At 35.8% G+C, this 13,880-nt stretch overlaps 1 protein-coding gene across 1 annotated transcript; it reads right to left on the bottom strand.

The window, feature by feature from the left end:
• Nucleotides 1–8,139: 8,139 nt before the first annotated feature.
• On the bottom strand, nt 8,140–8,904 carry LOC101395564 (olfactory receptor 4A47-like). The gene has a single exon (XM_087423278.1). It carries the CDS (start codon nt 8,887–8,889, stop codon nt 8,140–8,142), a length of 750 nt encoding a protein of 249 aa, XP_087279404.1. The 5' UTR covers nt 8,890–8,904.
• Nucleotides 8,905–13,880: the final 4,976 nt, after the last annotated feature.

Genomic DNA, 13,880 nt, shown 5'->3' with positions numbered 1-13,880 from the left:
GAAAGGAAAAAATGGAAGAAGGATGTCAAAGACGTCTGGAGGAGCAGTGTGTGGCTGGTTCACTCAGAATGGATGCCAAATGCAACAATACTTCTGTCTCATATAAGTGCCTGTCAGAAAGAAACCCCTGCAGAGAAGGCTCTCAAAAGTCTGGTCGACAAGAGGACCTGTCTTGTAGAGATCAGTCAGCCTTTTTCCCCAGCCACTTTTGTGGTCACTATGGTTGAAATGAATGCTCTACACAGGCTTAGTGAACAATATGATCTACCTTTCACCAATGCTGGTCTGGCTACTATCACTGCCGAATGTCCAAAATTCCATTAGTAAAGTCCATCACTGACTCCCCCACAGGGCACAATTCTCCAGGTAAATGAACCAACAACCTGTGACAGCTAACTTCATTGAAACTCCTCAACATGGAGGAGACAGCATCTTGTCATCATATATTCTAGATTTATAATTGTCCCTGATAGATGCAGTGCTTCAACCTGCTTTATTATTCCTGGATCTGAATCCATTAACTTTTGCCATGATATTCCACTCATTGTCATCTCTAACCAGGAGACACATTTTATAATAAAGTAAAGCAAATTGCTCACCACCATAGAATCCACTGGTGTAACCATATTACCCATCACCTGGAAGCAACTGGCTGAACAGAACACTGGAATGGCCTACTGAAGGCTGAGTTATGGTGCCACCTGGGACACCCTACTCTGAAAGTCTGGAATACTGTCCTATATGTTTAACATACAGTATGTGCTTAGTAAGTTTTAGTCATCTTATACTTTATGCCATGCATATTCATGACAGAATATCCCCGTGCTAGTAAACTTTCCCCCATGTAGCCTTATATTTTGCCCTCCTCCATTTCAATATCCAAAAGGTCAATTTCCACATATGTTACTCCAGATATTGCTAGTACATGTTATCTAGAAACTCATTTTTTTTAATCAAAAACTGTTTCCCTCTAAAACAACACTGTATTTCCTTCATGGGCTCTACTGACACCTGAACTTAATTATTGATCTGGAGACAATGAGGGACTGCTCTGGGAAAGGGTATAAGACTTTTGATAAGACGGCTCCCTGAATCTTTGTCATACTTGAAGAAGCTAACCCTGAAGAAGTTAACTACTAACAGCACTCCCAGCAACAGGAGTGATAAATTCCTCTTTCCTAAAGGGAGAGCAGGGTAGTACATCATCATATACACCTCAGTCCACCCCCTATGCCGCTTGAATCCATTTCTTCATAGACATTATGGAAACAGTTCCTCTAGGATCCTTTTCCTGGGGGGAAATTAGAAAGGAATGCATAGAAGGATAAGCTATGTCCCTTGCCATTGCAGCTGATCTTAGAATTGTAACTTCTACTTATCAACTTCTTCCTTCACTATCAATTCTATTCTGACTTCACCTTCCACTAGCACCTTGACTGGTCTCAGTGACTTACCTAGAGGTGTAGTCCAGAACTTCACCCCCAAAATGTCTAATCACCCCTTTACTATGCCTTTCTCAGGCCAGGGTTCCTGTATTTTCTCATTTACTGTCCAAATTGGATGACAATAGCAAGAGGTAGCCAAGTGGGTCACATGAGAGACAAAAATATTCTTCCCTGCCACTACTGTGTTATAGCATTTCCCTTTCCACCAGACAATCAGGGTCAATTACCTCTACCAGAGTCATAGAAAGAACCCATTCTCTGAATTGTTACAGATAGCAATCGTTCTAGAGCTAGGGGAGCAAGATTTAAGATAAATCCAACACTATGACACACAGGACATGGTGAAAAAAGAATTCCTCTATAACATAACTGATTCATTTCATCAACTAACTATGAAGCTTTCCATAACTTTGGAGTTTGCAGTTGTGTCAGCCAATGAGGAAATATCTTTATATTTCAAAACAATTTGAGTTGAGTTTGCTGTTACTACAAGCAAGAGTATCCTAACTGAAACACCCTCATTTTAAATATGTATGTAAAATTGTGTCAAATTATGAGTCCTTTTATTCACTTACATTTATATCTATTTTTGAACCAGTATCACATGATTTTAATTGCTGCAATATTATAAACTGCATTATCATCTAGAATTGCTCATTACTCTTTCAAAATCTAATTGTAATTTGTGTATCTTTATGCTTCCAGATGAACTTTTAGAATCGAAGGAATGTCAGGCATACTTTGCTTTTATGTGGAAAGAAATGTGGTATATGTTTACATTTTTTCCCAAGGATATATAAACTTAACATACTGCCATATTTTTTAATGAAATTTAGATATGACCATACTCAAAGTAAGTTTATTCGTTACATTTATAACATCATTATTTTTTTTTCAAAGGAAGAAGCTTGGGAGGATATGAGAGCTATGATAAATATGGTTAGTAAAGTATGACTGATAATCTAGCCAAAATACAGAGCCTGAGCCACTCAGGCAAGTTTCTGGAAATAACATAGTCCATGATCATTAGAGACATTCTACAAACCCTACCAAATTCACCACTATCCCTTTCATATCCTAGTAACAAGAAAGAAATGACATTGGCTCTAGGAGATTCCTAATGTGAAGTTATTCACGCAGTGTGACTGGAACCCTATAACACTAGTGTTCAGAAGTTTTCACAATTGTCTACTATATAAATACTTGCAGCGTAGAGACTTGGGCAGAAGCCTAATACTGCTATCCTTAAGGAAAACTGGGATTAGGCATTCAATAATTCCTTGACACAATGGCCAGATGCAGCTTGTTTGAAAGACAACTACTAGAAGTTATTGGATGTTTGTAGACGCAACTTAAATGTATCAACAGTGTCCTTTATGTCATGGGTGATGTCAGAGGGTCGTTCCTAAAAACGTGGAGTAGAATAACAAAGCTCTTTAATTAAACAGAATTACTATATACAAGAAATATGCTATGGTAGGTGGCTTAGGGGAAGTACACCATATTCATAAGCATAACTTTCAGAACAAAATAGAACCTCTGGCAGCGTTTGCTACTCACTCCTATTTCTGATTGATATGCATGTGCAATTATGCACTTCCTGCTAAAGAAACACAAGATACTTAATTGTCCAATGGAAGTTCCCAAATTTAAGAGTAAGATTGACATGGAAATCTGCTAAAATTCCCTATTAAAGGTAAAATGTAGGTCAAATAAGTCAAAGTTAAGTACACCCAGTGGACAGAGATAGGAGCAGTATGTCTATCAGTGCAGGGAGCATTTGGTTCTCACCTTCAGAGCAATGATTGGGTATTTATAAATCCATGGGTTGCAGCTAATAGCTTCATCATTTTGTCAGACAAATAAGCCCTTGATGAATGGATAATCATGATATCCAGCCACAGAAAATGCTGTTATGGAAGGCCTTAGAGTATTCAGAAGGAAGATTAAAGTTCATAACATCAATCCCCCAAAGAAGCCAGGTATTGACTAAAAAAAAAGGAATAGAATGTCTTTGACCTAGCCTCTGGAGGTAGCCACTTGAATATATGAGATGAATGATGTAGAATAATGGGCATAATAACAACATGTTCCGCTAAGTCAACTGATGTGATAGAGACTAATGTGCTGTAACAGTAACAGAAAAGCTCTTTAAAATCATTTGAGAGGATTTGTTAGGGCTAAGGACCACCACATAGCTTGTAGGGATGTTACAAAAGACCAATAGCCATAGCTCCTGGTGGCCTCAAGTGGATTTATCTTGAAATAAACTTTTAATTCCACTTTGGACTTCACTTAGCCTGTGATCCAAATCACAAAGGAAAACACTATCAGGCTGTTGTAACAACACATGGCATGCCAATTTGCTCCCCCAAATTACATCTTGCTGAACAAGGCATAAATTTCCCCATGTCCATTGGGCATGAATGTGCTAAGAAGTACACCACGTGAACATATTATACCCCTCACAACTCACACAATAATGGCTTAATCAAACTCTGAAATTGAGTTCAGATGGGTAATAAATGGTTAAAAGGGAAAATCATGACAAAAAGGAAAGAAGCACACAAATGGGTGATAACTCTTAGGACAGACACTATTATTCTTTTCCCGTGAGATTATCTTGACTCTAGAGAATAAAACTCAACTCTCTCTCTCATGTGTGACATTAAGTCAGTGATGCCAGGAAAAGGTACTGACCTCTTTGTACTTGAAGGAGGGACTTGATTGAAGTTTATTTAGTGCTTTGCCTGAGAAATGTACTTATATTTTTTGTAGGAAAGATACAATGCAATGCCTCTATTGACCCACCTGAACTATTAAATGGTGGAAATGATAAAGAGAAAAGAAAGAAAAGGAGTTGTCCAGTTGGTAGAGGAATACCTAAAAGACCTGTAGTATAGTTCTTAATCCTGGGATGTGGATATTAATCCTGAGGCATGGACCTTCTTGGATTTCAATGGAAAGTCTGATGCATTCAATAAATCACTCTAAACTGGCAGAACTTGAGCTCCAAACTCTTCACCATAACTTTGCACTAGGAAGCTGCTGAAATTTCTGTTCACTCTTTCAGCCTTTCAGCTATTTTTTTTTTTAAGGAAGATTTGCCCCAGTTTCCAACCTTCCTCTTTGTCTTTTTTCTCCCCAAAGGCCCAGTATGTAGTTGTATATCCTACTTGTAGGTCCTTCTAGTTCTTCTATATGGGACGCTGCCTCATCATGGCTCAATGAGCAGTGAGTAGGCCTGCACTCAGGATTCGAACTGGTGAACCCTGGGCAGCTGAAGTGGAATGCGTGAACCCAACCACTGTGCCACCAGGCTGGCCCCACAGCTATTTTTTGGCTGAGCTGAATGTAGTCTCAACCTGCCTATATGCAACTCAGTAATGAGCTAAGTATTTGAGGGGTGGAAAAAGTCATAGCCAGCAGAATTATATTGCAAGAAATGCAAAAAGAAGTTATTATTTAGACTGAAGAAAATATTATTGTATAAAAATCAAGATTTACAGATAAGAATGGAGAAAGTAGAAATGATATACACGGATAAAACAGATTACTTGTTTCATTTTTTTCTTAAATGCTTTTTAAAAATTAATCATTTAAAGGAAGATTAATAATATATTCAGGGGCTTGTAACATTTGTAGCAGTAAAATGTATGACAACAATTTCAAAGCGCAGTGAGATATAATTAGAATTACAATTTGAACATATTTTTAGTTTATGTGAGCAACAATCATGTGAGCAAGCTAAGAAGTGGATTCTTCCTCAGCTGAGCCTTGACATGAGACTGTAGCCCCAGCCGACACCTTGCTTATAGCCTTGTGAGGGTTCCTGAAGTGGAAGAATCAGCTAAAAGTCATACCCGGTTTTCTGAGGTACAGAAACTGTGAGATAAGAAGCATGTTTTGTTTCAAACCATTAAGTTTTGGGATATTTTTCACGCAGAAATAGAAAGTTAATAGATATCTATAAAATCTTCCCAATATTTTGAAATAGCAATAAATATTTAAAGAACCCATGGATCAAATTAGAAATCATAATAGAAATAAGTAGATATTTAGAACTAAGCAATAAAAACATATTGGAACGTGTGAGATGCAACTAAGACAGTACTTAGAAGGAAATTTATAGTTTTAAATACTTATATTAAAGATAAAAGCTTAAAAGCACCTATCTAAGCTTTTATCTTAAGAAGCTAGAACAAAAGGAGTAAATTAAAGCCAAAGTAAAAGAACACAATAAAGATAAGATGAAAAATTAATAAATTAGAAAACATAAAATAGAGACAATCAAAACAGCCAAAATTTGGTATTTTTATAGCAAAGCTGATAAACTTCTAGCCAGAGTGATCAAAAGAAAAGAGAGAAAAATCCAAATTAACTATCAGAAATAAAAGAGGAAATAAACATCATACAGATCCCTTTCACTTTAAAAGAATAATTAAGGTTGTTATTAAAGACATTATTCCAATAAATTTGATAACTTAGATAAAGCAGGTAAAATACAAGAAAAACACATACTTCTGAAAATGACTCAAAAAGAAATTGAAAAGGTAAATAGTCCTATATCTCTCAAAGAAATGAACTGTCCTATTTTTTGTAGACAGCAAGCATGTGTCATAGAAAATCCTAAGGAATCTACAGAGATTACTAGAAATAAGTGAATTTAGCAAGTTTGCAGGACTCGAGGTCCAAATAAAATATTCAGTTTCATTTCTATATATTAGCTTCAGTAACATTTGGAAAAAAAATGTTAAATACCTTTTACAATAGCATCTGAAAAGATAAATATTTGCGAAAAGATGAGCAACATACACCAAAAACTTTTAGAAAATAAATTTTGAAAATACCTAAATAAGTAGATACATTGTGGTCAGGAATTAGAAAATTCAATATTGTTAAGATGGTATTCACTCCAAAATGATCTATAGAGTCAATTCAATCCTAATGAAATTTCCAGCATTCCCTTTCAGAGATGTAGACAATTATGTTTTCCAAAAATGAATACAGCAATATCTCCCATCCCACATGCTGTTCTACAATGTGACTTTGCCACTCCCCCATCAAATGTTGTCATCTATTTCTCCACCACCTCAAATCTGGGCAGCCCATGTGACTGCTTTGACCAATAGAAGATTGTAAAAGTGACAGTATGGTAGTTTTGGACATAGCCCTTAACTGACCTGACACCTTCAACTTTCTACCACTGAAATCCCTGAGCATCATGTAAAAGGTCTGAGTATCCTGCTTGCAGTCCTGCATCTAAATGGACAGTGAGAGAGAGCCCACGGGCCCTTTCCAGTCATCACTTCCAAAATACCATGAATGTGAATTCTGGTAAAGTCAAATGTTTGATATCATTTGGTGAATAGTATCATTTTGGGAAGACTTTGAGATGATACCTCTATGTAATGATAACAGGGATAAAAATTAGGATATAAGGTTTCTCATAATGTGTGTTTTATCAGTGAAAAGGACCCATTGCCCCATAGCATGAGCCCTGTAGCAATCCAGACTAAATAAGGGAGGCAGAATCATGAGTTTCTTTGACCTCATGCTTCTACCATCTTAGAGGCAGATAATATTTTGTTTCACACCTGATTCAGAAACAGAGAGGATTTTATGATTGAGGTCTCTGTCAAATAAAACAATATATTCTGGCCTCTGTATTACTTAATAATCTATAGTCCATCAATAAGAGAGGTAAGAACAGCATATATTGCCAGCATCTTTCTTAACATTCATATCACCCAAAATATCTAGTGTGGAGTTCTGTATTGCATATTTGAAGCTCATGGATTATAGATTATGCTAATTTCACATATGAAAGGCAGGGCCTGGGTCACCATAGAAGGCTGTGAAATGCTATAAGCAAAGCAAGGAGATGGGGATATTGAAAAATAGCAGAGATGTTATCAGATATTCTAAACTATCTGGGAAGATTAATGGGTCATCTTTATGAAAATGTAACACCAAACAAAGTTGTTCCACTTGAGGGTATACTATGATTTCCCAATCAGAACAAGACACAAGATTTAGTTATTATTCTGCATATCTGCTGTCTCATTCAAATCTTTTTATTTACTTTGCCTTCTTATGATTAATATTAGAACTCTGAAGCATCATTCCTCTTCAATCTTAATGTGCTAAGCTAAATGAACAAAACTATACATTTAAAGCATCTTGTAGATACAAACATAATATATATACTTCAAATATTAATATGGGCTGTCTGTGTGGAGAGGAGTGAAACATGATTTTTTCCTATTTTTTATTTTATTTTTCTGAAATTTGTAATGAGTACTATTAATTCTGAAAACGGTTTCATTATTTAAGAGAGAAACATGAAAAATCTTCCATTAACTATAATAAATTTATAGTATTAATTATAGCATAACTCCTGACATCAAACGTAAATCTATAGTCTCAACACAGACATTTTACAAACAAAAACTGAACATATATTTTCCTAAGAAATTATGAAAATCTTAGAAACATATTTTAAACAAAATATATATCTTGAAAATCTTAAAAATATATTTTGATAATGGGATGTATTCACATAATATATATTTTTCATCATGCCCAAGTTATTAAACATGAAGAGAAATTTACTACAGTTAAATAATCACACGTGACTCTCCTGGAAGGAGCAATTCTTCATTGAAAACAGGTGATACATGTCTCTGTTGCCTCATTTTCTTTTTCTGGTCCAGAGCTTTTTCATGGCATTTTTCATCTCTCCATTTCTCAGAGTATAGATTAAGGGGTTCAACATAGGGGTGATAACAGTGTAAAACACAGTCAAGGATTTATCAATAGGTAAGGTAGAAGGAGGTCTCACACACATAAAAATACATGGGACAAAGAAGAGGACCACCACAGTGATGTGGGAGCCACAGGTGGACAAGGCTTTGTGCCTCCCTTCCTGACTAAGATTCTTCAGGGAGCGCAGAATGACCCCATAGGAGATGAGTAAGAGGACAAAGGTGACCACACAGATTGCCCCATCATTGGCAATCACAGTGAGACCAATAATGTAGGTGTCAGTGCAGGCAAGTTTTAATAAGGGATACATGTCACAGACGAAGTGATCGATGACATTGGGGCCACAGAAGGGCAGGTTATAAACCAAGAGGAGTTTAACTATAGCATGCAAAAACCCTCCAACCCAAGCCAACAGAAGCAGCAGAACACACACCCGTTGATTCATGACCGTCAAATAATGCAAGGGTTTGCAGATGGCCATGAAGCGGTCATAGGCCATGACCACCAGGAGTAAAATCTCAGCACCACCAAATAAGTGCCCTATAAAAATATGGCTCATGCAAGCTTGGAAAGAAATGGTTTTCTTCCCATAGAATAAGTCTATAATCATATTTGGGGTGACTGTAGTAGAATAAACAGCATCCATAAATGATAAGTAGCCAAGAAAGAAGTACATGGGGCATCCAGGGTTGGGTTGACCACCACAGTCACGATGACGAGTAGGTTGCCCACCATTGTCACAATGTAGATGAACAAGAAAACAACAAATAATATTTTCTGACCCTGGTGGCTCTGAGTGAGCCCCAAGAAGACAAGCTCAGTCACATTGTTCCTTTGTTCCATAGGTTCTCCTGTATGTCTTATTTCAGACTTCAGGACAAAATTACCTGTAAATATGATTATTACTAGTGACTTCCTGAAATCTTAAGATAATTTGTTTACACATTCAAAAAATAGGCATTATGATTGATCATGTTCCAGTACGTTCAGAGATTATAAGAATACAAGGCTGCTTAGAACATGGTCCCTCACCTCAGTAATCTCACTGACTAATAGAAAGACAAGTAGAGACATATGTGGGGAAAGGGCACATTATTAAATAAATGGGTTGCCACAACTAGTTTTCCATCTGGAAGCTAATAGAATTGCACATATAGCTAATATATCTTATAGAAAAATAAAATAAAAATAGATTAAAGGTTTAATGAAAAACTAAAGCAAGATTTAATTTATATTTACTTTCCAGGTAATAAAAGAGATGGTTTTCTACATTCTATGGGTAGGAGAATCTTCTTAACTAATCACTGAAATCGTAAATAGACATATTTGACAATTTCAAAAAAAAAATTAAGGATTTAAGAAAAGATACCATATTATCAATAGACAAAAGTAGTTTGGGGAAAAGATTTACATTTTAGGGGACATATACAGAGTTAACATCAACATAGACAAAGAACTCTCGGCAACTAACAAACAAAGACAAACAAATCACCAGTAAAGTTGGCAAATCCTATAAATAAGCAGTTGAATGAAGAGTACATCCAAATGGTCAACAAATATGTGATAAGATGCTGAATCTCAATTGTGAACAGAAAAATAGGAATTGAAGTAACATGCTACTTCATGATAATTTTTGACAGATCAACCAACAACGTTTAGAGAATATGTCAATTGAAACTATCAAGAGATTTAGAAATATCTCCCCATTAAAATATCCCTAAATAGTCACACTTGAAATTACTTTTGAAAAATACTGATGTAAGAGGAGGTAAATTTATTTTAAATCTTTATCATATGAAAATGTGCAAAAGAGTATTACGGAATTGAATCAACCCCCATATATTTTAGTAATCACAAAGGATTCCTAACATTGCTGATTATCAGAATTTCATAGGAGAACTTTCAAAAGACTGTAAATTCCCACACCGCCAATACACTCTTGCAAAATGTAAAGGTTAGTTCAGAATCTTATGTATAAATACACTTCTTGGGTTACCTGCATAATAAGACAGTCATTCCACCCAGGTTCCAAGCTGCAGTGCCTTCTCCCTTGTCCTTCATGCACTGCTGCCGTCTCTGTGAACACAGAGAACAAGATAACACATGGACCTTGACCTGGTTCCATATAACCAACTCTTTCCATGCATGCAGGAAGTCTGATTCATTTCAGTCTTTCAGAAAAATGTTACCTTTTAAATTGTAGGGATTTTCACAATGAATATGAGTGTCTGTGAGCTAAAGACTGAATCTTGATTGTGAACAAAGAGATCAAAAACTTCTTTGTTGCAGAATTTGTTCTAATAACAAACAAATATTAAATCAATATTTAGATGTTAAAAAAGTAACTTTGTGCAAGAGAAAATTTGGAATTATTTAGATAAATATTTTGCAGTTTGTATTTTACACCACTAAAAGTGAACATTTTACAACATTTTAATTCTCAGTCAGTTATACTGGCCAGTCTTCTTACAGCATCATTGAATGTGGCTTGTTTGAGGATGGAGAATAATTTTATAGACTTATTTTATTATGTTCTGCATCTATCATTTCAACTCCTGAAAAAGCCAGTCATGTGACTACTGATACAGACAAATCTCTCTGAAGTAAGGGCAAAGATCTGTACAAACTTTGTCTACATTTGAACCATAGCACATACTATTGAGTCATTCCATTGGTGCATCTCCAGGGATGATTCTTCTCTAATTAAATTCACTGGGACCTTAATCAGAATTTTGAAGGTAGACCCTGCATCTCCAGAGATGCTACCAGCGTAATCACCATGGAGAAGAGGACTTTCAGAACCATGTCCTCTGGGGGGGAAATCATGAAAGAACAACTTGAGGTCAAGTCACCAAAAGGGAAAAGTCCAGTCTGGGCAGAAGTGAATATATATAAAAACTCTATTGTTTAATCATGACCTTCAAAATAGGCAAACCTGTTTAAGTTTGAGCTATATCTTTGCAGATCGCACCTGAACTGACTTCCAGAAGATGATGAATGTGAATTTCAGAACAAGTCATTTAAAACTTGTTTCAAATGCAGATGAAGTTTGTCACATAGTTTGTTACATAGTTTCAGACGGGCAAGTGGATAGAATCTGCTTTTGTGTGGGAGTGGGGAAAGAGAAAACAGTTGTGGGACTTTTCCATTTATCTCAAAGTGCCCATGGAATGTTCACCAAAATAGATGATACACTAGGCCATAAAAAAGTTGTGATGCATTTCAAAGGATTTAAGTCATACAAAATACATGTCTTAGAATAATGTAATTCAATTAGAAATTGATAAGAAGAATATAATAACATTTCCCAATTCTGAATTAAACAGCACAGTATAAATTAAGCATGATCATTTTTGAAAATAAATTTTCAACCGAAATATAATGATATGTGTATATGAAATAACTGAGAAACAGTACCAATCTTACATAAACACTTTCAGAGACAAGAGGAAATTAAACTACTTCCTAACTCATTTTATGCACCCAGCATAACCCTTATGACAGAATGAAACAAGGGCATCACAAGATAAATAATCAGATCAATATCTCATTTTAACATACACACAAAATTCTGAATACAATATTTCGTTTGATTGTTTTGGATGTTTTCTTTCTGGATTTTTGTTATTGTTGTTGCTATCATAGTTTATTAGGCAGGTCTGGAGTAGTGCTCAGGCTAGGGACAATTGTGTCCCACTGCTGAAGCAAGATCTTCCTAAGTACTCAAGTACTCAATCCAAAGCTCTGCCCTGTGAACCATGAGCTTTTCCAGATGGCGAGAATAGACACTATTCCTGGCCCAGTGTGGGCACTGGGCACTCTTCTCTCTAATCCAGCTGAGTAAATCTTCCCTCAGCCATAAGTAGTTTCCTCAAATGCACTCACTGAGCAGTACTCTGATATATAAATGAGGGGGATCACCTGTAGTTCTCCAGCATTCTCTATCTCACCCTACCTCTCTCTCTCTCTCTCTCTCTGTCTCTCCAGCTCTAGTCTCTTCAATATTTTACTCTCAGGATTCTAGCTGCCTTGGTGTCTTGGTCTCCTCGGACTCTCAGCTGCATCTTCCCAACTCAAGCAATCTGCCAGGATCTTCCCAGGTGTCCCTCTCTGCACCACAACATGGAAACTTTCTAAAAGCAATAAACTGGGGCAATTCTAGGCTCAGCTTGTTTGTTTCTCGTCTCTCAGCTATTACTGTCAATTGTTTCTGGCATCTAGTGTCTTGAGAACCATTATTTCATATATTTTCTCTGGTTTATTTGCTTGTTTTAGGCAGGAGGGTAAACCTGGTCCCTATTTCCCCATCTTGGCCTTAATTAACCTTCAAGTAAAATGAGAGTTAAATATTTAAAAATTTATCTATATTTCATGAAAATAGTTCAAGGATAAAATATGATCATGTTTATAGGTTCTTAAGCATGGTTAATTAACTCAGCCTCACTTTCTGAAAAATATATGGTTGTATTATGAAAATAGATGAATTTCCTTACTATAAAATATAGTATAAATCTTAAACCCAAAATCAGTAACATGCTTAGTAGTGAAACACTAAAAACTGTCTTTCTTATTTGAGGGTAATTTTGAAAAGTAGACTTTTCCTCCTCTTTGTATGAGTCTTTATGCTTATGTCATAACAGAAATACATGAGATACAATTAGGATAATAATGCTTAAGGATGCCTCTGACCGTTTTCAGAACTAATAGTAAAGAAAAGGTATGACTCAACCAGAAAACAGAATTATAGGATACGAATTCTCAAAACGCCTGGAAAAATGTGTGTGCTTCCACTGTGTGAGGTGAGGAAATAAGACGTCACTGTGAATGCTCCAGGCCTCTGGTCTCTTCTCCTCTGGCCAGCACTTCTGTCAGAAGAATTCAGCGCTCACAACACGTGCAGGACAAACAAGCTGCATCTTCTGTTATTTATCCCGTCCAGGACGGCATTTGACTATTGTGGGGGCAAATACCAGTTAAAAGAGAAAGATAATAGCAAATAATAAATGTGAATAAAAAGATAATAAATGCTAGGTATGATTGTTACTCACAAACCTTCAAAGAAAATATCATTCCAATGCTACTTAAACTGTTTATGAATGTAGATTATTTTAAAAATTAAAACTCCTAATTCTCTCTATAAGGCATTCATTCAATTATTTACTATGCCCAGTACTATCATAAGCGCTAAGGATCCAACAGTGAGCTTACATTCTGATGGGAGAACAGATAATACACAAAATTTTATAAGTAAAATATATAGTACGTTAGCCAGCCAAAAGTGCTAACATTAAAGTATGAAAGAAAACATTAAGGGTGACAGAAAGATAGAGAATGGCTGTATGTATTGTAACTTATGAAAGTCCATGCAGAAATGCTTTAAAAAGATCTAACAGAATCCAGCAATATAAAAAGACAATATAACACTGACCAAGCAAAGTTTATTCCACAAATGCAAGCAAGATCCAATACAATAAAATCCTGTAATATAATTAATCACATTAATATAATTAAGGAGAAAATAGTGTAATCATCTCAAACTGCTGAAAAAGGCATTATGAAAAATAACACCATTCTTGATTTTTAAAAAATTCACTAAAATACAAATTGTGGGAAATTTCAGCAACTACCAGCATTATTTGATATTATATTGGATGTAACAGCCAATGT

The sequence above is a fragment of the Ceratotherium simum genome, chromosome 34 (assembly GCF_057802395.1).
Source record: "Ceratotherium simum simum isolate JZ-2026a chromosome 34, ASM5780239v1, whole genome shotgun sequence".
NCBI classification, from domain to species: domain Eukaryota; kingdom Metazoa; phylum Chordata; class Mammalia; order Perissodactyla; family Rhinocerotidae; genus Ceratotherium; species Ceratotherium simum.
The sequence above is the reverse complement of the archived record's forward strand: the minus strand, read 5'-3'. Positions and strand labels throughout refer to the sequence as shown.

What these genes read in the sequence shown, in the direction of transcription:
- LOC101395564 (XM_087423278.1), bottom strand. Translation starts at nt 8,889, where the DNA reads ATGTACTTCTTTCTTGGCTACTTATCATTTATGGATGCTGTTTATTCT.